Source organism: Hippocampus zosterae, chromosome 12, assembly GCF_025434085.1.
Source record: "Hippocampus zosterae strain Florida chromosome 12, ASM2543408v3, whole genome shotgun sequence".
NCBI lineage: Eukaryota > Metazoa > Chordata > Actinopteri > Syngnathiformes > Syngnathidae > Hippocampus > Hippocampus zosterae.
In genome coordinates this window covers 9,551,741-9,577,403 of record NC_067462.1, presented here as the reverse complement: position 1 = coordinate 9,577,403, position 25,663 = coordinate 9,551,741, and the positions used below count along the sequence as shown (strand labels likewise).

At 42.8% G+C, this 25,663-nt stretch overlaps 1 protein-coding gene across 1 annotated transcript; it reads right to left on the bottom strand.

Moving 5' to 3' along the window:
* Nucleotides 1-89: 89 nt before the first annotated feature.
* Nucleotides 90-25,414, bottom strand: tbl1x (transducin beta like 1 X-linked). The gene is made up of 15 exons (XM_052082570.1): nt 25,044-25,414; nt 8,776-8,881; nt 7,002-7,147; nt 6,687-6,906; nt 5,798-5,930; nt 5,081-5,222; nt 4,923-4,986; nt 4,708-4,805; nt 3,826-3,886; nt 3,607-3,728; nt 3,438-3,512; nt 3,215-3,342; nt 2,732-2,897; nt 2,555-2,656; nt 90-1,736 (listed from the first exon to the last, which is right to left on the bottom strand). The coding sequence occupies exons 2-15, from the start codon at nt 8,831-8,833 to the stop codon at nt 1,710-1,712; spliced, it is 1,542 nt and encodes a 513-aa protein (XP_051938530.1). The 5' UTR covers nt 8,834-8,881; nt 25,044-25,414; the 3' UTR covers nt 90-1,709.
* Between the last annotated feature and the right edge of the window lie 249 nt (nt 25,415-25,663).

Genomic DNA, 25,663 nt, shown 5'->3' with positions numbered 1-25,663 from the left:
GTGTATTTAACATTGCGTTCCCTCATTGGATACAGTTCCTTTTTGGAAATCAGATTTAAAAAAAAAAAAGACAATTGATTGCGCAAGTGTTCCGATATCAAAATAGAGTGATTTATTTTAGACACTGAACGACTTGAATGTTTTGTCTTGAAACAGGTGATCACACCCTGGACCAGGGTGTGCCAGAGACATAGTAATAGTTGCTGTCACAGCGGTTCATCCACATTGGCCACCAAACCCACAGCCCAATTTCTCAGTCTGACACAGACAATAATGGCTCTGAAAAAGTCAGAAAAACGAAGGACCACCCGTTGACATCTTATTGTGACATTTGACCAAAAGAAGATGAAAAAGGGGGGGACTGGGAGAAAAAGTAACTGTCTGCCTTTCACTTCCAGTAAAGGGGGGGGGGGGGGAGATGAATCGCAGAAGCCACTGCAAGGACAGAAAAAAAATGCACTTCACATTGTTTGAGCGCATGTTGTTGGAAAGATGAAAGGAACAAAAGAAGCAGGGTGTGACGAGTTGAAAATGTGTCATTTGCTGCTAAATCTGGAAAAAAATTGGGATTGGATTCAGATTTGGATGCTTCAATAGAATTAGCTCGGGTTGGAAAAAGTGGAAATGTTTACCCGCTGTAGCGCTGCGGTCTAATTAGGTGGGTGTGGCTTTGTTTAGCCCATTCAACAGAGAATGTGAAGACGCAAGTGAGCGACCGAAGATGAAGGTGGCCATTCCGTAAATGTTGCCGTTTGTGCCTTGACTGAAAAAAAGACATTTTGAATTAAAAAGCGGCCTTGTCGCGGCCCTCAGCAAAGACCGCTCTCGCCATTTGTGAGCCCCTAATGTGACGTCAATAAGGTGGACTGTATATAAACATATATACACAGTATATAAGTCTGTGTATTAATCTAATTTACATATCTTTACATTCTTTACATGTACATCCAAAAAAAGGGCAAAATTCTCTTTGTAAACCACACTTTTTCCACACATTTTTTTCTTGTCCGTGTTGTTTCCAATTATTGAGCAAATTGGGCCGGTTTGGGAGGTTTGTATTTTTTTGGTGGACTGGTGTCCTGGAACAGTGCACTCCACTTTTTTGCACTATCAAGTCCATCTGTGGAGAGAGGATGGAGGTGGCGGCGGGGGTCTTCAGACGAGCCGTCCTCCATTGGAAGCGGGGCTTCGCCATGGTTGCTTACCCTCATCGTGTCTCCGTTGAGTTGCTGGGAGGAATTCTACAAGCCTTCTTTCCAGTCAATGGCTGCCTTTTGGCATGCGTCTCAGTTAAGTCATCCTTCCTGCCAAGCAGCTGGACCGCACAGGCCCGCCGCAGCAGGCGAGAGGGAGGGATAGATGGAGGAAGGGCAAATGACAGCGCCTCCTCACGAGATACCTCGTAAAACTCGGCGAGTCGGCGGTAACTCAGATGTTGTCTTCGCTGGCCTCTATTAGGGCTCACCGTCAACATGCGCCAAGTCTGACGGATTTAAGGTGCGCCGACTTCCCCTGTGGGTGGTGGGTCGCGCCTTCCTTTTTTATTTATTTATTTTTGTTGTTGTTGTTGTGCGCTCCAGTGAGGTTTTTTTTTTTGTACTTAACTCCATCTACGTGCCACGCCCCCCCTCCAGGAGCAACGAGAGCATTTGCTGATGTCTGAAGAAGGCAGTTTGTTGCACATTCCAACGAGTTGCCGGCCAAGTCCGCTATTTCCGGAGGTCGAGGACACATACCTGCAGAGGGAAAAGGATTGTTGAAACGGTGTTTGACATCAAATACACAGTTCCTCTGCTTATGATGAATGTGTTTGAATGCACCATCCTCTACTGCGAAACAAAACAAACGCAGTAGTTAAGTCAATAATTGTAACCCCACCCCAATTCACAGTGACACACCCTGCCTCAAAAATCTGATGGCAACTGACACCTCAAGAAGTTTGTAAATCCCTATAGATTAGAGTTGAAAGACGGGGAGGGGGGAATTGTGATCCCCCTCCCACCAATACAGCGATTGCATTTTAAAATGGGATTTATTTTCTTTGTTGACTTTTTTTTAACAAAGAAGCAATAAATTAATATGCTTTACAATAAACAATAGCAGACTTATTATACATAAATATTTTGTAAACCCTTTGTAAATGTTTCTTTTAAGTTAGGCTTACTGTAAAATAAATACAAACATATATCACAAACCAGAATTAATTGAATGAATGAATTGCAGCATTAGGCATTTGAAATTTGGATTTGATTAATTGTTCCGGCAAAGTACTGTCAAAGGGAAACTCCTCAACACACTCCAACCTACTTCATTGGAACAAAGATACCACAAAATGGCGCTAAAGTGACACTTATTGTTTTGGCCTTAGCGCAGCAAATACCGGTAGGTGGTATTTGCTGTTTGCAGGGTATTCACTGCACATAAATTATTTGAAGCCTCCAAGCTGCAACGAGAGAGGGAAGCAACTCCTTACTGTCTATTATTCCCACTCCCTCTGGATGGAACTTTTGTCAGTGTAGTAGGACATATCTTACTCCAGTGCGTGGGCACTTACTGAGCCATCTGATGCACTGGCACCGACTTTGTCCCCAGTGCTATTCCAGCACACTTCAAAGATTCCACCAGTACCTCTGTAGCTGTGCACTAAAGCACCGGTCTGAAAGGAAAAAAATGTAATGAGACGGTGCTTTGTGGTCAACCCTGAGGAGATGGGGCCATGGCCGAGACTCACCGTGGTGTTCCAAATGTGCACACATTTGTCAAAGGAACCACTGGCGAGGTGCTTGCCGTCCGGGCTGAAGGCCACACTGTAGACGGGCTCCTGGTGCTTGGTTAGTGTGTGGATGCAGACCCCCCGCTCGACGTCCCACAGGCGCACAGTTGAGTCAAATGACGCGCTACAGGCGGGAGGAAAAATGTGCCAAAGAAAAAATACACCCTAAGTGGCTTTTTTTCCTTATCTCAGGCAGAGCAGAACTGAAACAAATAAACGATTAATTGAATGGTGCGCTGGTTTACATGAGATGAGGAAGTTGTATCAGAGTGGTGCTGATGATGACAGTTTTATTTCCTGAGTGACTTATCAGCTTTTTGTGTGGGAAGTGGAACACAAGCGTGCACATGTGGGTCAGGGTGCACCACCGTGGGTCACCGAGAGTTACAAGCCTTGCAACGCGTTGCCTGGAGTACAAGCTATGTGAAAGACATTTCCCACCTGGCTAGCATGATGTTGGAGTTTGGATTGCTCGTGCCGGGCCCGGTCGGACTCCACTTGATGGTGTAAATCTCTTTACTGTGAGCCTGAAGGTCATGGACGCATGATTCTTGTTTCATACTCCAAATCTGAAATGAAAGGAAGGAGAAGTGAGCACAGAGTGTCCTCCTCCCTTCTTGTGTGTGGTTTGTCTTTAAATCCCAAGACACAGAACTGTTCTCACCTTTAAGGTCATGTCGTCTGAGCAGGAGGCGAGCAGCATTCCCGATGGATCCCACTTAATGGCGTTAACTTCGTTCTACCACACACACACACACACAAAATGTGTTCGTTGATGATCATGGCTCCCCAAGGACGTTATATGAAGAGTTTGCTGGCGTGAAGCTTCTTACAGTGTGACCCTGGAAGGTCTTGAGTGGCCGGTCGCTGCCAAGGCGACACACGTGGATGCACATGTCCGTACTGCACGAGGCAAACGTGGTGTTGTTTTGCCAGTCCACATCCAGAGCCGGAGCTGGAGGATGTTGCAATGAACAATATGCTCATTTAAAAATCGCTGCTGCTGCAGTCCTTTCGTATTGTCCCACATGCGACGATCAAACACACTTTACCTGAGTGGAAGGGGAACTGCTGTTTGGCTTCTCCTGTGTGTGCGTCCCAAATGATTGTCGTCTGTGAAAATGATCAGATTAAAACAATGCATCATAAATCAGTGTGTAATTATGCTCTGAAGTTAAAAATGATGTTTCACAAGTGTAGTTTGCATGACAGTGCTTGAAGAAAAAAAATTATGAATGCACCGGTGTCAATATTGCAAGTCTCACCCTAAAAAAATGCTCCAATACTACGACAAGGATACTATTCACCAGCCTGGCAGACAGGTGGAGGAGTAGCCATATCAGATGTGTGGAAATACTTTTAGGTAAACTCGGAAGACAAAAGCTTTAGCTGACTTCAAATTATGCTCTGCAAAATGGATGATGAACTTTGATCGGGCACACACAGCCCTGCAGATGCGTGCAACCGGCAAGTTGGAGCGGCGGACCAACGGACCGGTTTCTTGAGCCCTTCACCCGCTCACCTGTATTCTTGTGCTGCAATTTTTTTGACTAATCTTATTATAACATGTAGAGATTTCATTTCTGTTTGAAATAAAATATTTAAGATCAATTTCCCACGTTGTCCAAAGTTGCTATAGTACATACATGGTATGAATTTCTCCTAAGATTCCCAACTAAAAACGAGTTCAAGAAAATATTGTGTTTTGTGTTTTTGAGCAATATTTCACGGAAATCAAAGAAATTTTCGTTGCGGGTACAAGATGTAAAGGCATGATCAAGTATGAATACTTAGTTGCAAGCAGCGAGTAAGCGAATGCTTGACATTATACTCATCCTCAGTCTGAATTAAGAGGTACCGGGCATCCCTGAATAAAACTTATTCAGTTTTTTATGTTTCACAGTTAGCGAAAGACAAACGGTATCCTTAACGACCTTATCTACGCCAGCACTGAGAATGGAGTTCCCCTTCTTGTTCCACTTGAGTGCAAATATGGGCCCCTTGTGCTGTCCCAAGGTGCTCGCCAGATTTCCTAGTGGATGAGAGCAATGTTGTGTTATTGCAGGCAGACACACCATTCTCAATAAAAACCAGCAAATTAATACCAGGGTGAATGGCCCTGCCGTAGCGCACAAACGAGAGAACATACCGTCCTTGGTCCATATCCTGGCAAAACCGTCATACGAGCCCGTCGCCAGGAGCGTCCCGTCGCTCTGTCGGGTGGAAAGACACAGCGGTTAATCCAACGGGCTGATGTCAAAGAAGGAGAAGATGGTAGGCATGTGTGCGGAGGAGCTGGAACCCTACATTCCAGTCTAGTGAGGTGACGTCTTTGTTGCTGGGGACGTCCTGCCCACCTTCTCGGATACAATGGCGCAGCACCAGTTGGGTGGAGTTGGAGTTGTTGTTCTCGTTGAGGTTCCAGATTCTGGCGGTGGAGTCCCCCGAACTGAACCGAATACCAACACTGTTAGGGTTCATCAAGGCAACTAGCCACCTCCTATCAGAGGCCGTTTCGGTTTATCGAAAGCCCTCCAAACTTTACGAAAAAGATGCAATCAACAAATAAACGCTCAGAAGTACATGGGGTGGGGGGGGGGGGCTCGATTTATGAGGTTTCAGAACCGACAAATTTAGGTTACGACACTACCCTCAAAGGAATGATGCCGATTCCTAACCCCACCCCCCTTTTGTGTGTATTTGTGGGTTTCAAGTTTTGGGCGTGTTACAAAACGGCTCTTCAGATTTTTTATTTTATTTTTATTTATGCGTGGTGGTTCACATCAAATCTTATAGCAGCTCATCCCATTGGTGTAAACAGTCTGAGCAGTGAATACGTGTTAGGAAACAGAGGCAAGGACTGCACACAAGGAGGCATTACTCATCTGCCCCCCCCCTCCCCAATTCAGGTCAGCTTTGTTTGCATCTCTCTCTATCCCACACACACACATACACAAACGCACGCATTTACACGCGCGCACACACACATACACACACTCCCTGACACGGGGCCTTACAGCTTACCCTGAGGCCAGCAGATCACTGACAGGGTTCCAGGCACAGATGAATACTTCCGACTCGTGACCTCGCAATACTGTGGCTTTGCTGGCAGGTATCTCCACATCCACATCCATCTCCATCGACTCACAATGGTTATCTGAGTGCACAACCAAACGGAAACACAAGAAATGTGAAAAGACTTCCTTTTTTTTTTTTTTAAACTGGAGCATGTGTATGCTTTTTTTCTTTAACTGTTATGATGTCGTCTTTCTACAAAGAAAGTAAAGCCTCCCTCATAACTAAACTTCCTCTGCTGCCGAAGCCTTGACATTAAATCCCCCCAAGTCCATGTTGACACAATCTCTCTCTCCATCTCATCCACACCTCTCAGGTTTCACTAACACATCAAGCACCAAAGTGCCAACGATAGCACATTCTGCAGGGATCGTATTATTCGCCAGTTCCTCTGAAGGGGAGGAATTGGTGAGGCAGTAGATAACACAGCATCCATCCAAAAATATACAGACAAGAATAGTAACCTCAATCTCCTATTATCTCAGTCCATATTTGAATGGATTGTCTGTGAATGCTATGCATTGAAATAAGGAAGAAAGTACAATAAAAAGGTTAAGACTATTTCCTCCTGCAGCATGGATGAGTTTGCATGGTACACCTGATCAGGCTTATATTTTTGCTGTGTTAGCGGGATGGCTGACAGCTGCATCAGCGATAGAAATAACATGACCGTCTGCGCCCGCCAACAAATGAAAACACAACATCAACTATACACACGCAATATGAGCATCGTTAAATTCCTCTGGGTACAGCACATTTATTATAACTTCTTTCGACATGGCTATTCTTTGTCCCCCCCAAAAAATATTTGGATCACTTCGTAGGGTCTTTCACATACTCATGTTGTGAGTGCCGTTCTCCTCCCCGTTGATGGTGGCATCACCATTCTTTGGCGCGTTGGACTGGTTGCCAGAGGTGGAGGCCGCCATGGTGCAGGAAGCCTGCTGCTGGGCCAGCTTGTCGCGGAAGGCCTGCTGCCGCGTCTGCACCACGTCGGGCATCACGGCGTCGATGAGTGACAGCGACTCGATCGGCCGTCCGTCAAAGACTGTTCCGTCCTGTCGGTGAAATATCCAAAAGCGTTGGGGGCGAGACTCTGGGTATGAATCTCCTGTGATCTAACAGATGGAAGCGACAGCAAATAACGTCTCACCTCATTGATGCTAATTTCTGCCTCCACATACTGGAGCCCTTTCTGCAGGATGGAGATGAGGGCTGCAGGGGGCACTAGTGTTCCATTGATGTTGGACTGGCTGATGTGGCTCTCAATGCCAAAGGTGAATGCTGAGTGGGAGAAACCTGAAAACAAGATATTTATCAGTCCCATACCTTCCTCAGACCCAGTTACATAAACACGTATAATGTTCTGAGTGTTAGTGAGACAGTGAATTTCTGTGGCCCTTATTTAGAGCATCTTTTGATGAGATTTCTTTTGGGCCACGGACGGTCATTAAGGCTAAAGCGGTTTTCCTCCAACGTTTGAGTTTGGTTACACCAAAGCATGCAGTTTTGTGTTATGTGTGGAACAAAAGTCAGAAGAGGCGCCTCCCACACCAAGTCACACAAAAGATGGACCTTCATTGGAGAAGTGCTACAGTACGCTGCAGTGATACTGCCAACCTCTGAGGACTGTACATAAGTTGTGTGCTTTCGTTACAAAACCTTTTCAAACAGACTAACGGGGAGGATTTATTCTTCAATTCATTGGAAGTTATATTTTATATGGCAGTTTAACCACTCCCCCGGTCGTAACAGCTGTGAATCGGCCTACTGTGCGCTCCGCACAAACTAGTCAACAGTTGAAAGGCACACCTTAGCAGCAAATGTCAGCCACAATGGACTGAAGTGCGAAACTAAACTAACCTTACTCAGAAAAACGATAAAAAAGAGCTCATCACAAAATGATAGCAGCAATCATTTGTCCAGATTCTATGAATTTTGAAATGTGTACTGACATTTCAAAACAAATGTATAGCATTCTATGAATGATTGAAGCATATCGTTTAAAAAACATTATTTTCAGTCAAATCCATTCCAAAGTCATTATGTGATTCAACACGTCACATAGCATAAAGCAATACACTATAGTCGGTACAGTGATCAATACGGTGTATATTTATTTTTGTAACAATTTAATTTGACAAGAAAAAAAGCCTTTTTTTCTGTAAGCATATTAAAAATTCTCAATTGCAATCCACGGCCCACATTCATGCAGTATTTTATAGTACAGCATGTAAGGGTTGCAGCTCTATTTTTAGAATTGAATATTCCACCGATCAGCGGTTCGAATAATTTGATCAAAACTGATTTTGCATGACTCAACACAGTCGGACATGCAAGCGAGCTGCAGGCATTATTTTTGTACATTGAGGGTGGGTATGCCCAGCCTTAATTTGGTACTCATGGAGGCACACGATACCAGCCACCGATACTTAAGGCAAACAAAATCTGTCAGTCCTCGAGTATGTCCTCTCTAGCAATAGTTGGCGCTATCCTATAGCAGTTTGACACATTTGTGAATCCATCATCTGATTGAAATAGTAACGGTCTTGCGTTACCTTGTGTCGGAAAGCGTAGATATGCGCTACATATTATAATTTATCTTCTTTGTGCACTACTTCTGAATAACTCTTTTAAGTGTATGTCTCATATCTCGGTGATGCGACTACACTGCGCACAATAGCGGTGTGGTAAACGCACATGCTACAACAGTGCCGTGATGTGCCCCATTGTTTATTCTTTGCAAGTCTAAACAGGAGACCTACCACGCGAGCGAGAGGATCATGGTGGTGTTGTTCAAAACCAGTGTTTGCCGAGCCATTTGAATGTAACTCTACTGCCAAAATGGCACCCCTTTTTTATTAGTCCAGTTAAAAAAACGATTTAATCAAAATAAATTGCGTCAATCCCAGCTTTGTGAGACCAACCTGATTCTTGGAGGTATCTGTAGACCAAGAAGTTCACTTCGTCACTGGTAATACTCATTTTAGCCCAAAGAAACAACGGGGGTCTGTGGGAAGGCTCGGCTCACTCCTAGAGAGGTACAAAAATAGAAGCAAGATTAATATTATGTCTCGGCACTCAAGTGATTGCAACAAGGTCTCTCTTTATCGTTTCCCCACAAATAGCAGGAATGTCAACGGTCTGTCAGATGACCATGTGCAGGCACTGTTCACATTTTCGTACCATTGCTGGAATAAACATGTTTGTTTTTTTAACGGAAAATCACTTGATGCCCCTTGTGAGCTGGCAAACCACAGAGTGATGGCGTAAGAGCCGTGATAAGGCGCAAAATGCCAGGACTTACACAATTCAAATATTTATGTAGAGCAACGCACACTCATTCTGATGGATTCTTAATTTCTGGTTATGTTTTAAAAGGAGGAGGAAGATAACCAGCACCTGAAATGAGTCAGGAAAAGTCGCTTTGTTTTCTGTTTCAAAATATAGAAATCAAAAGGGTCTGAAGAGGATTCACAAAAAAGGAATCAATGTTGCATCAGGTACGAGGCATATATGGTTGTCCAACTTGAATTGCTAACACCTCCCGTGGCTATGCCAATTCCCCTTTGGTAACATAGCAACAAGAGCGATGGAGGAAAATACAGACAACCGTGTTGTCCCAATTACCAATGAGTGCAAGCCAGAGGGGGGGTGAACAAGTTCCTCAAAAGGAATTATTAACTCTTTCACCTTGCTATAATCTTTGCTATGGGAGTTCACCTTCGTGCACCACAGCAGAGGTTCTGTAATTAAACTAACATTCTTAATTCATGCGGGCACAATGTGTTTTGTTCCACTGTCTCCCGGTGGGACGAACTGAGCTATTAAAAGGAGGCACCCGATTAAAAATGTCCAAGCAAAAGAAAAAAAGCAGAAGAGGAGAACGGTATTTGTAAGAAATTATTACCACGCCTTTCACTACCCGTAGACTTACCCCTTGCTTCCACAGATTCATTTAAAAAGGTAAAATGTCTCTGCCTGCTTCTGCGTAGAAACAAAAACACTTGTGTGCCTTAGCTAGTGTGTCCTGATTTGACCACACAGCCCATTATCTCACACTTGAGGGGCCTCATGAAAGCCCAGTCACAACAACAGCAACAACAACAACAAGCCAAACTGCACACTTAATTCCCAGGAAGCCCGGAGGTGTTCTGGCCCTGCTCGAGATGGAGGAAGGGCAACAGCATCAATCAGACGGGCTATGATCCCTGACATTACTACCTGGGCCTCCATATCTGCTTGAAGGTTTATCCACATATCCACACTGAAGTGATGAGTGGACTATGAAAGGCTCTCTGCTTAGCTTGTCAGTTCTTGTAACATTTGAACTTGAGAAGAGGGGGCGGGGGGTAGAAGGATGGAAACAGTCTAGGGGGCAAAAAAAACCCAGATCCAGATCTGTTTCAGCTAGTTGAAGAGCAATCCTTTCAAGCGATAGTTAGCCATTCATACAAGTCATCAAACTCTTCAAGTGTCCTTTTTCTATTGTTGCTATTTTTAGGAAAGGTGAGAGCGAAATGTGACTTTTATGCAAACACTAATCACCTAATTTGTGGTTAAAATATAAACAGTACACACAAACCATTGTTCGAGAAAGCAGCCCCTGCCTACAAACGTTATCTTGACTCAAGTGAGTCCTCACTCACATAAACCTTTAAGTGGGTAACCTTGTTATCATGGGAACACTAATGTCTGCCGTGCTGGACGAAAGCTCAATTTCACTAAACAACATCAATGTCATGAGAGAAAAGCATGGGAAGCAAAGGCCTAGCTCTCTGGCTTGCTTTACAGAGCCGTTCCAGTACGTTTCCCCCATAACAACCAGTTAAAAAACGCCAGGTTGCAGCTTCGGTCCAGAAAAACATAACATAATAAACAGATGCATGCATACCAGATTCATCTTTTGGATACCTTACACTGGCATGGATGTGGACACTTCACCCAACTTCCGCTGGAGATTTTTTTTTACACTTCAACAGACTCGCAAACGCTCATGCCGCCCATTTTCAAATGTGTGTCTTCTCAAATTCCAAACTATAAGGTTTAAGCGACGCAATGCCTATTTTTTGCTCCCATATGGCCCAATTTCGATATGGGTCATGGCAGCGTAGAAATGAAAAAGTAAAATTTTAGTGCTATTACTTCACCACACACAAAGAGAAAAAAAATCCAGTTTTCATTTGTTTTCATAATTATGGCAGAAAAACTCACATTTAAAAATCCAGTGTTTCCCAAAACACGCAAACATGAGAGACATAGCCGTATAAAGAAAAACAAAATAACATCAACGCCAAGACATCCGCAGCAAATTTAAAAAAATAAATAAAATAAAACCCAAACAACAACGCCATAACTGATTGCGGCAATTGTGCCAAATGCTCCCGTCTCGTATTTCTGATCCAATATGCACGCGAAATAGCCAGTGCAGCTGTCAAACTGATAGCGTAAATGCCAGGATATCCTGTGTATGCAACACAAAATAAACAGATGGTACGCAACTACCCACCACAAAAACATCACTGGACAAATGTGTGATGAGCCTTGTGCGTTTTGGAGCATTACTGCAATTTCCCATCCCCCCACTCCCCTTTCGCCTTTGCTTTATATGCAGCATTATCAGCGGAAAGGCGAGGTATTAAAAAATGGTGCAATGTTAACATTTATGGAAAGTGAGCTGTATGCCAAGACATCTTTTGCAATAAAGCAACTGAGCCCTGACAGTGCTCCATTTATGGCAGTCTAAAGTTAGACAATACACTACTAGGCAGCTATAGGCCCCGATTTATTCATTGCTGTACATTATGGTGATCCAAGTAATCATTCGATTCACATGTTCTCTCAAAACGAAGACAGGCGTATACATGCATGGCTTTTCAGATGGAACAAAACGGCTCAGAGTGTCACTTAAAATCACTGGAAAATATCGATCCTTTCACGAACGCGATGCTGATTTGAATGTTCAAAACAAAAAGCAGACATCTCCAGCACATGCGGCTCTGTGAAAAGAATGCCGCTGAAACCAGCATACCAGGGACCCCATTTTCTCCTGAACAGTCACCTCCTGACAGATGTGCAAACAAGACCTGGAAACAGCAGCCATTTTCTCTTGAACTGCTCTGCTGAGTAAAACCCGCCTTTGAAGCTTCTGGTTGGGCTGCAGTCTTGAGAGGGGGAGGGGGGAAGCTCAGCCAGGGAGTGTGGGGGAGGGGAAGCAGAAGAGAGAGAGAGAGGAATGGTGGATTGGGGGCAGGGTGATAAATAATGATCCTAAAAACAGGTAATCACAACAACAATTTGTGCACTTCATAGCATGTTTCCCCCGCCCCGCCCTCCTCTGACACAAAGCCGGAAAACACAGGTGGGAACTGATAACACTTAAGACCCCTCGATTTTTTATCCAAAGACTGCAGGAAAAACAGTGCACTATTTCAGGGTCATGAATTTGACAAAAAAAAAAAGGAAAAGGAAAAAAAGGGGGTTTCAGACGCAACTTCGCATTGCCAACTTCTGCGGTGCGTTTCCTGATCCGACATGTGCCTGTCTGTCTCTGAGTCACTCAATGCCAGCAATGTAGGTCAGCGAATTACCCACTGGTTAACCTTCCTTTAAGTCATGATAGATAATGAAATTACCTGCTGATGACCAGTTGCAAAGCTACAGGCTATAGAGCTTTCCTTGGCACAAAGAGGTCACCCACCCCAGCGACCTGGGGCCCAAACCGACGGCTACTATGAGCGGGTTCACACAGAACTGGGTCATCGCAGGAATACCGGTTGAAACGGGCTGCTCGTCAGCCAGGTTACAGTGATGCCACAAAAATTTGTTTCAGAGAGTTTCTGTAAACCAACGTTTAAATAAGCACTTTCCTATTCGATAAATGGCGGCCTATGCTATTGTGTGTGCTCCCTGCTCGATAAATGGGGGATGGTGACAGACAACAAGGATCGCTGAAAGGATTCACCACGGAAACCTTGATCACATGGGAGCATTTTTGCAAACTTCCATTCTCTGCTCATGAATTTCACCTCCGTCATTTTCCTGATGTCACACTGGCAAAAAAATACAAAGTCACACACACCGAGATGTGTAGATCAGTGTAGTTTCCCACATTATGGCTCGGCAAACCCTTGTCAGGCTTGCATTTCCATTGTGGGTGTGTAGGCCAGGAAGTGTGACATCACACCAACCAGACGGGAAGGAAAAGGGACATCTGGACATTTTATATCTGGACAAGTATTTAATCTGCAAAAGCAAATTCATGTCTAGTGTACGATACTGATCACAACTGTAACGCTTGGTGGAAACACATGGACAAAAAGTATTTTGTAAACATAAAAGAATACATTATAAAGTAAATAAAGTATACACGTTGGTGCTTCAGTTGATTGTCAACTTGCAAATGCATTACAAGCCAAAGATTGTTGACACGGAAGCATGTGTGCCATTTGTCAATTCGTTTCATCCTTGGATCCAGAACCATGAATTACAAATGTATCCTCAAATCATCCCCCCTTCTTCGAATCTGTATTCCAAACGACCACATCGATGACTTTAAATGTGCCAAATATCTCGCACCCGATTAGAAACGCACAAGATCATGTGATTCGCTTTAAAGGCTGGTCGGAAACAAGCTTGCTAAGAAGCGATATTAGGGCAGATTTGAAAATGAGATAGATTGCTCGGATGAAAGTTAAAATCTGTAAATGGAGATATGCCATGGTCACAAAAAAAGCCCATGGAGTCAACGATGACTGAGTGAATCAAATTATGTGGAAAACAATACTCACATTGTTTATATCGAAACATTTGAGAAAAAAAACAAACATGCAGCTCGAGACTTGGTTTGTGTTGTGCAGTGTGATCAAGCATGGAGCTATTACGGTTGGCTCATTTCAACAGTCAGATTGCAGAGTAGCTAACCTTAAATTGCCTTCAATCTGACTCATGACGACATTGGCTGTCCGTTTTCCTTTGACAACAGAGAAGGGCAGGAGAGATTTCAGAGCCAAACTTCTGTTGCTTATTACAGATAACTGTAAGTCCACTTTATAAGGGCTCGTTTCCAAGTCAGACACCTTCATTATTGCACTGGCTCAAAAGGGGGTGAAATGCATAAAATGTTTTGACATTGAATAAATGGCTCCCGGGGATTAATCGCCAGCAAGTCGTCCGTTATAGCGCGCTCAAACTCATTATCTGGCTAATATAACTGAGGTACAACGGTAGCTCAGAAAGGTCAAACATTATACACATTGATTTTAATGACAAATGCGGAGACTTAATAAAGATGTGTAAAATGCTTACACATCTCATTTTTAAACATTGGCACGCAAGTATAAAATGAAATCAACCACAAGCAACAACCATGTGGCAGTGTACCACTGCATGGCTAGTGTGAGAAGGCAATTATTACTCAAATGCAATTTATTTTATAATGTCCAAATTGAATTAGATAATCAAAATCCAAGGTTTGTCCACAAAAAGCCAACAGGAAGGAAGCAAAACAGGAAGACAAAAGAAAGAAACTAAAATAGATAAACGCTACAGGTGTCGATAAATATTTCTGGACAATATATTTTGCCTAAAACTGTCACGCTAAACAAGAGTATTTGTTTATGCCACTGATTTTACGAGCAAAAATAATTGAAGTACATCCTTTTAAAGTGAATTTAAGCACATTTGTGACAAATGAGAGGAGACAAGTTCATTATTTCAGTACAATAATTGTGTTATTTTTTTGTACATACATTTTTGCTGGTTACTCATGAGATTATTGTCATGACAACTAAATTCCTTGTCCGTTTCCCAACAATTAATACTCACCTAAGTAAAAGCTCAAATAAATCTTATACGATGCACTCAGACTCATGTATTTGTTTAAATAATTCGGTACCAGTCAATTCTGGACCAAGTCTGAAAAGACGTTTAAAAACGTCTTTGGGAGTGAATGAGTTAAATGTATAGCGATTTCAAGCAAGCTGTAAGCTCCTTCGATGTCCCGGCATTGGCGAGATACAGACTCGGTGCACTGGATATCAGCAACCATCTCCGACTGGCGTGGCAGTGAAACAATCTTTCGATACTCTGACACTGCCCTGAGTCTGTTTGCTTCAGATGAGTCGATTTACATCAAAGTACCTTCCGGTAACAATTTCTTCTCTTGCGAATATCTGTTCCTTTCGGAAGAAAAACTGTCAGACATAGCCAGAGAAAAATCCTAACATATGCCAAATTAATCATTTGATTCTGGTTGACATCAAGTCAAGTGATAAGGGCTAAAGTCACCCATTATGATTGTTCGATGTTCACAATTTGTGTGACGTTAAGGGCATAGTTTTCCAGAAAATGTCGGCTCATCTACGAGCTTTACAGTGTTTGACCTTCTAAGTACAAATGTACGAAACAATTTTATTACCTGAGATGTCCAGCAACCCTCCCCCCAAACCCAACATGATCCTATCTATTTGTCAAATGGCCTGATATGGATGCTGCTGGGAGGAAGAGCAGGCGGGTTTGCATGTGTATACGACAGCATGGGGGTGGGTGGCAATGAATATATTGTGCGCGTGGTGTGTGGGGAGAAGATTGCGGGACACAGACAGAGCCTCAGTACAACACTCATATAAACAATAGATAATCTTCTATCTTAATAGCGCCTCGCGATACCAACCGAACAAACCGGACGCTAGTTCAACATGGTAGCCGTGTTTTCTGCTTCTGTACGCGTAACAAGACCGTAAATATATATACTGGAAACATAAGGCGGGAGCGAATCTAGGCCGCCGTGAGTCAATGTGACGGGTTCTTTATGCTGGTTGATGTGTCGGAGACGAGGATCACATCTGTGATCCGGGAAACACGTATGTCGAGAACAGAGGGGACTGTGACAGTGATGATGCAAACCTCACGACAGACAGGATGTGAAACCATCACTTGGTCTTTCAATAGGAAGTATTGAAAATGGGACGATTGGAATCACGGTTTCACTTTTTGACAACAAAAAAAAGTTACTTGAAGCTATGTTTTTTTTTCTCCTAGTACATACATATTCATTCCAAGTGCACAGTAAAAAAACAGAAACACCGTCCTTTAGGTGACAAGTCATCAACACAAAAGCTTGAGCCGGGCAATTATTTTTTTTCCCCCCTGGCATCATGAGGGCTGCACAAATAAGCTATAAACACGGCGACACGCACAGCAGTGTGGGCAATACAAATGTAACTATGGCAACCGGAAGATCTCGCTTCTCTGTCAACAGCTGCTCATGCCACCCGAAACAGCCCCCACACTCCTCGCGCTTCCCTTCCATCTGACTTTGAGGTCAAACCGAAATACTCATCTTCATTCCGAGCCACGTCTCTCCTCGTATTCGTACAGTGCGATGCTAATACTACACCCACATGATCTCAGTTTTTGTGCATACGACTAGGCAACACAACTTCCTGATTCTTGCTTGCTTCAAAAAAATTTTTTTTTAAATTAAATAAAAAAGATCCTCACATTGACGATGGCACTTTTTGGGGATGTGGGGGCAGGGTATTTGTATTTGAATTCTTTTACACAATAAGGGCCAGGTAAAATTGCGATTTCATTGGTGTACAAATGACAGAATCGGCAAAACGATCCACATTCACGTTGACCAGCAGAAAACGTCTGTAAATGCTGGAACATGCAGTCGATGGCAGTGGTACTTAGAAACTACTCATGAGACATGAGCGCAAACATTTCTTGTCTTTGTGGACTGAATTGGAAAGTCACGGGGCAAAAAATAGTCCCAATATCAAATATTTTCTGTTTTCAGGCTCCAAAACACGTACTGTCATGTGAACAAAAACAAACAAAACTGTTTGTACTTCTATTTGGTTAAAAATGATCTTGAGTCAATGCCTCTTCAGAAATATTCACAACAGACCAGTCTACTTGTTGCAATGATTATGAGGCAAATGCATGTTTGTATTACCAGTTTTCTGAGGGATAAATTACATATACATAACCTGTACAACTCAAACAGGAAAAAAAAATTGAAATCATTTATGGTAGTAACTGAGATAATATGGTTTGCACAAGTAAGTGCACTCTTACATCTGAGGATGTGACCGTGTTCAGAATTAACCAAATACTCTCCATTCCAACTCATGTTAAAGTCAAAGGAAAGCAGGGCAAATTTATTTCTTTCGCACATTTCATACACAAAGGCAACTCAATGGGCTTCACACATCCAAAAGCACAACACCGAAAATCAGAACCGTTCAAGACATTTAAAGGGCAAAGCGGAGAGAACGGAAGTCGCTTATTGAAATGACTAAAAGAGCGTACATTGACAACGGCATTGAAAGTACCTCTGTTTAATCCCCAATCAAGTTCGGATGTTTCCTGACCTTTTTTTTGTTGTTGCTTTCTTGCCGAAGGTACGGCTGGCTGCATTGTGCTTTCGTTTGAGATGCTTTGTCTGTATTCTGGGACTCCTTTAGCCATGTTTTCACTCAGTGCTGCAGTTCAGTGAGCCACTGTACACTTTAGAACAGAGATGGGCAATTTAAATGCTGGAGGGGACAACAATTTTCATCAGTGCTTACTGCGTAGGGGGCACTTCCAAACTAGATGTATGACAAAAATGGATTTGCTTTTCAAGCATGGATAAAAGATCCTCGCTCCGATTTCAACAGGATTGACAATAAAATAACCACATACTGTCATTTTATTTTCTCAGTGGAAAGGGCTGTCTTGTCGTGGGGTGGCATGCGCAGCCAGTTGCCCATCCCTGAATTAGAAGGTAAACCCCAATGCGGCTTGCGTTTCCCCAGCGGGGTGGCTCACACACATAAAGAGTGTGACATTACAGCAGCTCAACACAGCAAACTCCGCCAACAAATTCAACAAAAAAAAGAGACAGTTTAAAAAAAAAAAAAGGACAACAATGGAAGACGTCCAACATTTTTGGTTATTTCCCCTTGGCATGAGGATATTCCTAACATGAAGGGGGCAAGTTTTGTTCCTTGTCAGACTGTGGCGCTGTACCAAAAGTGCTTTGTACACTAATAACAGGGTGCCGAAAAAGCAGAATGGATGTGTTGTTTTGGCATCTCATCTAAAAATTAAATGCATAATAAATAAACAAAGGTGCATCGCAAATTGCACTGCGAGGAGCAAAGCATGGTATTACAATGCAAATGCCTACGTACAATCTAATCTACGGCTCAAAACAGAACGTGCATTATCCGACGAGGTCGGCCCAAGGTAACAATCGACAACGTTTTTGAGGATGTTGGAGCGGAGCAGAGAGCAGCAAAATAGTGCAATACGGCGTTAAAAAAAAACACTGGTCATTTTGAGCAGTGTTTCCCAACCTTTGCATACACTAACAAATGAAAATTTCACACACAAAAAAAGAGGGATAGTTTCAGCAGAGCTGTCCTAATTTTTAAAACATAGCAAAATATTATGGAGTGACATTTTGAGAACAGCTATTGTGCAGCTCTCAAAAGTCAAAATCAAAACCCAGCACTCTATTGTGCAAAGTATATTAAAAATAATTGTAATCTTCTCTTGGGTTACATATGTGATAACATAATATTGTATTGGAGTTTTCGGAGTGTTCCGCGTAGCCGACGGCATTTTCTCTCGAGACTTCATTTGCTATTCATGGTTGGTTACTGATTGCGTCATCACAATACAGAATCATATTTCAGCTCTGTGGTCTTTCAGCCAAAAACTTTCAGGGACCAAATTTTCAGTACATTGATAATGATACAAAACTATACTGATAGTTTAATTGGTGTGTTTCCATTTATATGTCGTCCCATTATGAAAAGAAAAGTCATGATAAATAACTGTTAAAAAATAATTCGACTTTCCAGAAACATAAAACAATTTTTCAAGGATCGATCTGAATTCAACTACCATTTCATTTGCACAGGAGAAAAAAGGCAATTCTTTCGAGATATGCTCATGGTCATTCTGTTCATTTGAATCAAATCGATGATTGAATGTGCGACTTAAAAAAGGAGCAGACGAATTTACTTTTGGATGGGAAGTTGCCTTCAGCATTAAGCCAAGGACGAAAAAGAATATTAGATTTCTGTACTGTTTGGCTTTTTTTTTAAGGGAACATTTCTGATGACAAGAAAACAAAGAGATGTGAAAGCCACAGAGACCTTGGAGTAGTATTGCAATATCTGCTTGCTTACAAAAAAAGTATCAATGGCTACGGAATGCCACCCGTTGTGTTATTATAAAATTGTGTACAGGATCCTTGAGAACGCCGCCTAGTTTGTGTGTGAGCTGCCCTTTCCTGTTCTATTCTGGTCCTGTGTTTTAGGCAGACATTGATCCAGTCGTTTAACCAACAGCAGCCTAAGGTACAACCTCTCCGTGGACCAGGAAATTTCTGAGTTGGTGTGAAGGGATGTTGCGAAACAGCGATCACAGACTGTGACAAAGGTGTGCGACTGAGAAATTGGCGAATGTTACAATCCACACGAAGAGATTATCGAGGCACAATCACATATGAGAAAGATCGGACGGTAATTGAATCCAAAATGGAATCAGACAATATTAAGCCTCCCTGTCACCTTTAACTTCAGTTTGTCTTCACTCCCTCCAGAGCAGCAGGTACCAAATATCGCACATGAAATGATCATCCGAGATCTGCGGCATGTCAAACCCCCATGTCGAGGTTGCACAGTCTTCTGCTGAAACGTATCCATGCTCTTGCGTCGGTGCTTGCAAAATTACATCTCATCTGGAATCTTATGAGGAAACAAATGTATAAAACAAACATGCATTTAGATCAGTGGGGTAAAGAAATGACAAAGACTTGATCAAAGTTTCTGCTTTTTTCATTAAGGCAGCAGAGAAAAGTTCAAGTTCTACATTTTCCAACTGATAACAGAGCTAGCCATTATCACATACTGCTTATCTTGTTCCATAGGCGCTGGAGCCAAATGGAGCTGACGACACCCTGGATTGTTTTTGCCCGACAACCACACGGAGAGGATGCTTGGGTCGCTGAGCGCCACGAGCTGCATCAACTCAACCACCTGAACCACAAGACAGAGCCAGACTGATAACTGTAGTCGTAAAAGGTTTCTTCAAAGTAACAAGCTCAGCCTGCTAAATGTTCAAATAGTCCTTAAATCCTGTTTCCATGCAAGTGTTGTATTGAGTGAAAAATGCTGCCCGGGCAAGTTGTCATAGTGGAGGTCTTCATGAATGTCCCATTAGCTGACGACTCTTCACAGAGCAAGCTACACGTTGAGCCTGAAACAAAATACTTACTTGGGGCTGAACCAATTAGTCGACTGGCCGCTGAGTCATCTTTACTACTCTTCAACGACCTTTAAGTTCTAGTCAACTCACTGTTAAATCACGCACTTTGGCACCTTGTCTTCCAACTGGCCAATTTACCGACTCGCCCATCGGATGCCGTCGCTAAACTTACAATTCTCTGTGGAGGGGCGAAATGTCCGGCCAAGAAGGCGACGCGGTCCTCCAATATCCATTCGCGTCAAAGAGTATGAAAATAACCCAGTTGTGGGTGAAAAGAGCTCATTTCAGCTATTTCGATTGCTCATTACAAAATTAAAGTTACAAGGATATTCCTACTATTTGTATTTCTATATCTCTTTTAATACAGTCATACCTCGGTTTTGCACCATAATCCGTTCCAGAAGGCTGATCGAAAACCAAAACCACGCTCTTAAAAAAAAAAAATCATTATTGAACGTCTGTGCACAATGGAAAGCTACACGAAGAAGTGTAACTTCCTCGTCTACCCGAGGAAAGGAAGGCAAGAGGAGTCAAGTGGTGCATTCAAGTGCGCTTAGTTTGGCCAAGAACCGATTTTTAGTCTTGATCCGAGGCATAAAAACCTCGAAATTTTTGGTCAAAAACCGATTTGGTCGTGAACACAGACGTTCGAAAACTTATATTGTGTGTCTGCATTGTTGTACAGTTTTAAAGACACTCCACTAGTGCATGTGTTATGAAAACATGCTTAGCGTGTATTTAAATAGGGAATTCTTCTTGGCGGATTGTCACTTGTGTGAGAGAGAGAGAGAGAGAGAGAGAGAGAGAGGGGGCGAATTGCTGCACCCTCAAATATTTCCTCATCTTGCATCCAAGCCTTCTCTCCATTAGCAGCAACTCCAGTGCATTCTACCACTCCATTTAACTGCTGCCTCTCAAGCCATCAACCATGCCAATTTACTTAATAGCTTACATAACTGTCTTGGCATCTCTGATTCAGCTCATAACTGGTTCAATTCCTACTTTGCTAATACATATTTAAGTGATTGTTTCAGTAATTATGACTCAGCTCTCCGGTGTGGAGTCCTTCAAGGGCCCTGCCCTTGGGCCAGTTCTCTCTGGGACTTTAGTTCAGTCATCGTCATGCAGCTGTTGCACCGGTGATATAAGGTAAAATGTCCCTGCGGCGTGCGGTGCCAACACGAAGAACAGCTTCAGTGAGCCTTGGCTATTTTACGACACAAAACACACATCCACGCACACACACACACACGCGCTTTAAATGAACTGCCTGATTTGGCATTTTGAGGAGGTTATGGAGAGGCAGCGGTCTTTTCGTAAACCGTTTGAGAGGCGTGTTCCAGTATTTGTCTACCATGATTGTGAAGCCACGAACAAAGATTTGGATATTGAAATGTCTTCAAACAATGACAAAGGAAAGTGGCGTTTTTTGCCTGGTGTTACAATTCAAACACAACACGAAGAATGTATGCCGTAGGACTAGTGACCACAGTGTTACTGTCTCATCTCACCATCAAACAACCTCTAACTGCTAAGTTAGGCCACTGTGATCATATCGGGCTTTTTTTTTTCGAAATGCAGTTCCCAGAAATACTTCCAGTGGCTTCATACAAGACTCCGAATACGCTACAGATCCTGTTAATTACACGTTGGAAAAAAACACACACACACCAAGCCTTTGCCCTAGTTACTGTAAACTTGAGATCTCACAATTCGTTCCTAACCCGCAAATTTTCCATATCCTGCATGTCTTACCTTGTATCATTCCACTGGTCTGACTGAAAAGGCAAACATTTCAAAATGTGTCACATCAGAAAGGGATTTTTTTTCTTCATTTTTTTCGAACAGTGGTAGCATGAAAACAAATATCCTTGATCATGAGTGTTTTGGGGTTTTTTTTCTTTTCATTTGATGCTGCGGTCAGACCAAACATGAGCTGAGCATTTCTGGCGGTGCGTTTCCATTAACAGCCTATGCAATCCACGCCATCAGGCACAGATGCGTACCAAACGACGCGGATGAAGCAAAAATATTGCCTATTTACCCATTTCGCCACCGTTTGCAAATGTGAATTCTTTTTTTCCCGACAGACACACACGGCGCGCTGAAACAAACAATTGGGAAAGAACATAGAACACAATGATCATTGGCATCTGCAGGACCGAGAGGTATATAACACAGCCAGCTTCCAAAAATAGCTGGGATTGAGCCAAAAAGGAGAACGCTTGGAGAAATTGAAACAAAGAAGTTGGCGTATCTAGTCAGTGTATTGACTTGTCTACAGCTGTTCAACTGGTCACCCAAGATAGCATTTACTGTAGCGGCCAAATTAATAACATAGCCACCGTAGACGTACTGTTATGGTACACATCGCGCTTACGTTCCTGTTATGTGTGAAATTATCTCAAAACTTTGGTCCTTCTGTCTTTCAACATTTCTTTCCTCATGACTCTCCACCACCCGACAACTTATTTCGACACGGAGTGATGCGGACATGATTTGTCAAAATGGAAAATGTATCCCTACAAAGCATTGAGGCAAAGAATTTGCTCTGAAATTATTTTGTAATCAAATTATTTGACTAACCCTTGCAGGCCAGTGTTGATGGTATGATGTTTTTAGTCTTGAGGCGACTTCATGCCACAGGGCTCCCGTGAAGTCAAGAAGAGGTGGAGTTTCAGTATTTAGTACTTCTCAGACAGTTGCGCTGTCCAAGAGTTTAATAAATGTGCCTTTAAGATTGTTTCAAAATTTTAATTTGGTTTAATCTAAAAATAAATATGATAATAATCATCACCATCATAATCATAAAATGTTACCATATTTGGACAGATGTTTCCACCCGACAGCGACAAGACTGACATGATTACCAACTAAAACCTGTTTCAGAAATGTCAATATTTGTTTTTCTAAAGTTGCAATGAGGAAGGAACGTTTGATCCCAAAAATGAAGCCACCTTCCAACCTTCTGGATATGACACCGCAAACCCTGAATCGCTCCATTCCACCAACCGCAATCACTCTTTATTGCAACTTTTTATTTACATTTCATCCTCACAGTATCTACTCCAGGTACCAGACAAGCCCAAGACTATAAACACAACCGCACTAACTCTAAAATAAGCGTAAATAAATAATAATTATAGCCTTGCACTGACCAGTACTTGTAAGGACGTTATTTCAGAGTAACCGCTGAGTCTGCCAGTTGGCCGGAGGCCCATGCGCACTCCCTTTTGGAGGGAGAGAATAGCCCCCCCCCCAATGGCCTATCATAAGTAAATATTGCAACAAAAATATTTGGACAGCTTGATACAGGCATTACAACAGCAGAGGGTCATCACTGGCTTTCTCTGGACTTCCTTGCCCTACTTTTGCACAGGATATAATGGTGATTTCAACATGGAGTCCTTTAAAATCAACCAATGAATTTGCTGCTGTGGATTGCCACATAGTCCCCCAACCAGATTTGAACGTCTTGGCCAAATTACGAGTGGCTATAATCCATCAGATGAAGTCTTCAGTTTGTTTCTAGACTAGACCATATCATGGAAATAAGGTAGTAACTTCTCACAGCTCAGGTATTTGACATTGGTGTAACTGTACAAAATTTAAGTGTCCACAGGAAAAAAAATCATAATTAAACAACAATTCAAAGCCTATGACTTTCGGGAGATGACACAAACTGAAGATACTACGCCAACGAAAATCTGACTAACTCATCTACCCCTCAATGAGAGGCATTAATGACATTCAATGTACACACTAACATATTGAATGGGAACATTAGACTAGTTGCAAGGCAGTCATAAAACACTATTGTTCTTTTAACAGCCGGCACTAAAACAGTTTCTTAAAATGACCACAATTAAGAGTTCACAGCAAATGCTCAATTTTGGTGAGAAAGCTGGCCAACAAGCTGCTTAAGTAGACAGCGGTTTTAATTGGATTCACGCCATTTCCTCTCTTATAATTGCACTTTTTTAAGTTGTCCAAGATTTGTAGCAGAAGGCTTTGGGTAAGGTGGACTATATTAAATGTTTGTGACTTTCAAAATAAGATGTACAAGTCACAGGTTCAATACGACTTATCCATTACAACTGAATCATTTGGCTTGATTATGTGATTTCACTTGCCCTGTCTTGACCTTCGTAAGGGACTGCCTCCATCTGCAAATATGTGATCTTGTAACTATGATATACGGATTACAATAAGATCAGTTTTACGTTAAATAATAGGATCTGTATGGCTTCAGTTTGACGTCTTGGCGCGATTAATGTTTCATACGTAGAATTGCATATTGCTGTGTTCATTTTGTTTGAACTGAACTCACTGGTGCGTTTACACCCAGTCATTTGGGAGGGGTAACATTAGATGTATGTACAGTAACATGAACGGTTTCTTGGAAACTGAGAAGCAATCTATAGTACAGTTGAATGGCCTTCCCCTCCCCCACCCAACTGTCTCCCAAATCTGCATTGCAATATAAATATTTACCATGTTGCAAAATTATGGGAAAGCAAAGGGAAGTAACAATAGATGAATACGAGTAGGTGGAGTATTGTGTTTTTAAGCTAACGTACTGACTGTTACCCTTTGTCAAAATGAGCAAAACGCATCTTGAAACTTGTTTTTGTGGTTATAGCGTGGATCAGGGAAGAGTGTAAACATTCCATTGGGTACGCGGTTATAAACAGAGGCATACGGAGCTAATAAATTTGGGAAATCGGGGGAATTAAAGGGGGACAGGAAGAAATTTCAACACACGTGTGGAGTCAATGGGGATATGAGCCGGTAGCACCCCCCCCCCCCCCCCTCACACGCACGTTCAGCGCCATAAGCACTCGTTTGTTCCTCACAACAACAATAAAGGGGATCCCACGTTTAAATTTTTTGTTTGGTTTTACATAGCGACTTGAGAGCGTACCTTTAGAAACGACGAGAGTGAACTCGTGGTGTCCGCCGCCGCCGCCTCTTCCTCTTCCACAAGGAGATTCTCCAACTTCAACAAGCTAGCGACGACTTTCCTCCCATTTTACTCAGCGTCATATTTCAAATTCCGACCGCTGGTGTATTTTTCTTTTTCGGGGTTGGGGTGGGAAGGGGGCAAATCGGCTACGTCCCCGGTGGTGGGGGAGGGGGGCGTAAAGAAAAAAATAATAATAAAAGGCGAGTTAGCGTGTCGCCACTGCGGGCTACTACGGAGGAGTTCGCCGTTCACTGAGGACGAGGGGGAAGGGGCGGGGGGGACGCGAAAAGAGACAGCAGCAAGCAAGCGCTCAACGCCAGTGGAGAGACCTTCAAATACAACAAGAGAGAGAGGGAGAGAGAGAGAGAGCGAGAGGTGGGGGATGGGAGCTTGCTTCGAACTGACCTTAAACCTGGATACTGAACGCACATATACGAGGCGAATAAACTCATTAATTACCTCTGTCTGCCATTTTAGACCTCGTATCTCACACAGCGGCCATGTTCGGCCGTCTTGTGTTTTTATTAAACAAACCCCAAGCTTCCAATGCGGCTGCTTACTTCACCACAAATACACTC

Excerpts from the sequence above, each read along its gene's own strand:
- tbl1x (XM_052082570.1), bottom strand. The coding sequence starts at position 8,833 with ATGAGTATTACCAGTGACGAAGTGAACTTCTTGGTCTACAGATACCTC. Across the intron at positions 7,148-8,775 it reads CAGATACCTCCAAGAATCAG|GTTTCTCCCACTCAGCATTC; the intron begins GTTGGTCTCACA and ends TCTTGTTTTCAG. Across the intron at positions 3,887-4,707 it reads TCAGTGCTGGCGTAGATAAG|ACGACAATCATTTGGGACGC; the intron begins GTCGTTAAGGAT and ends TCATTTTCACAG.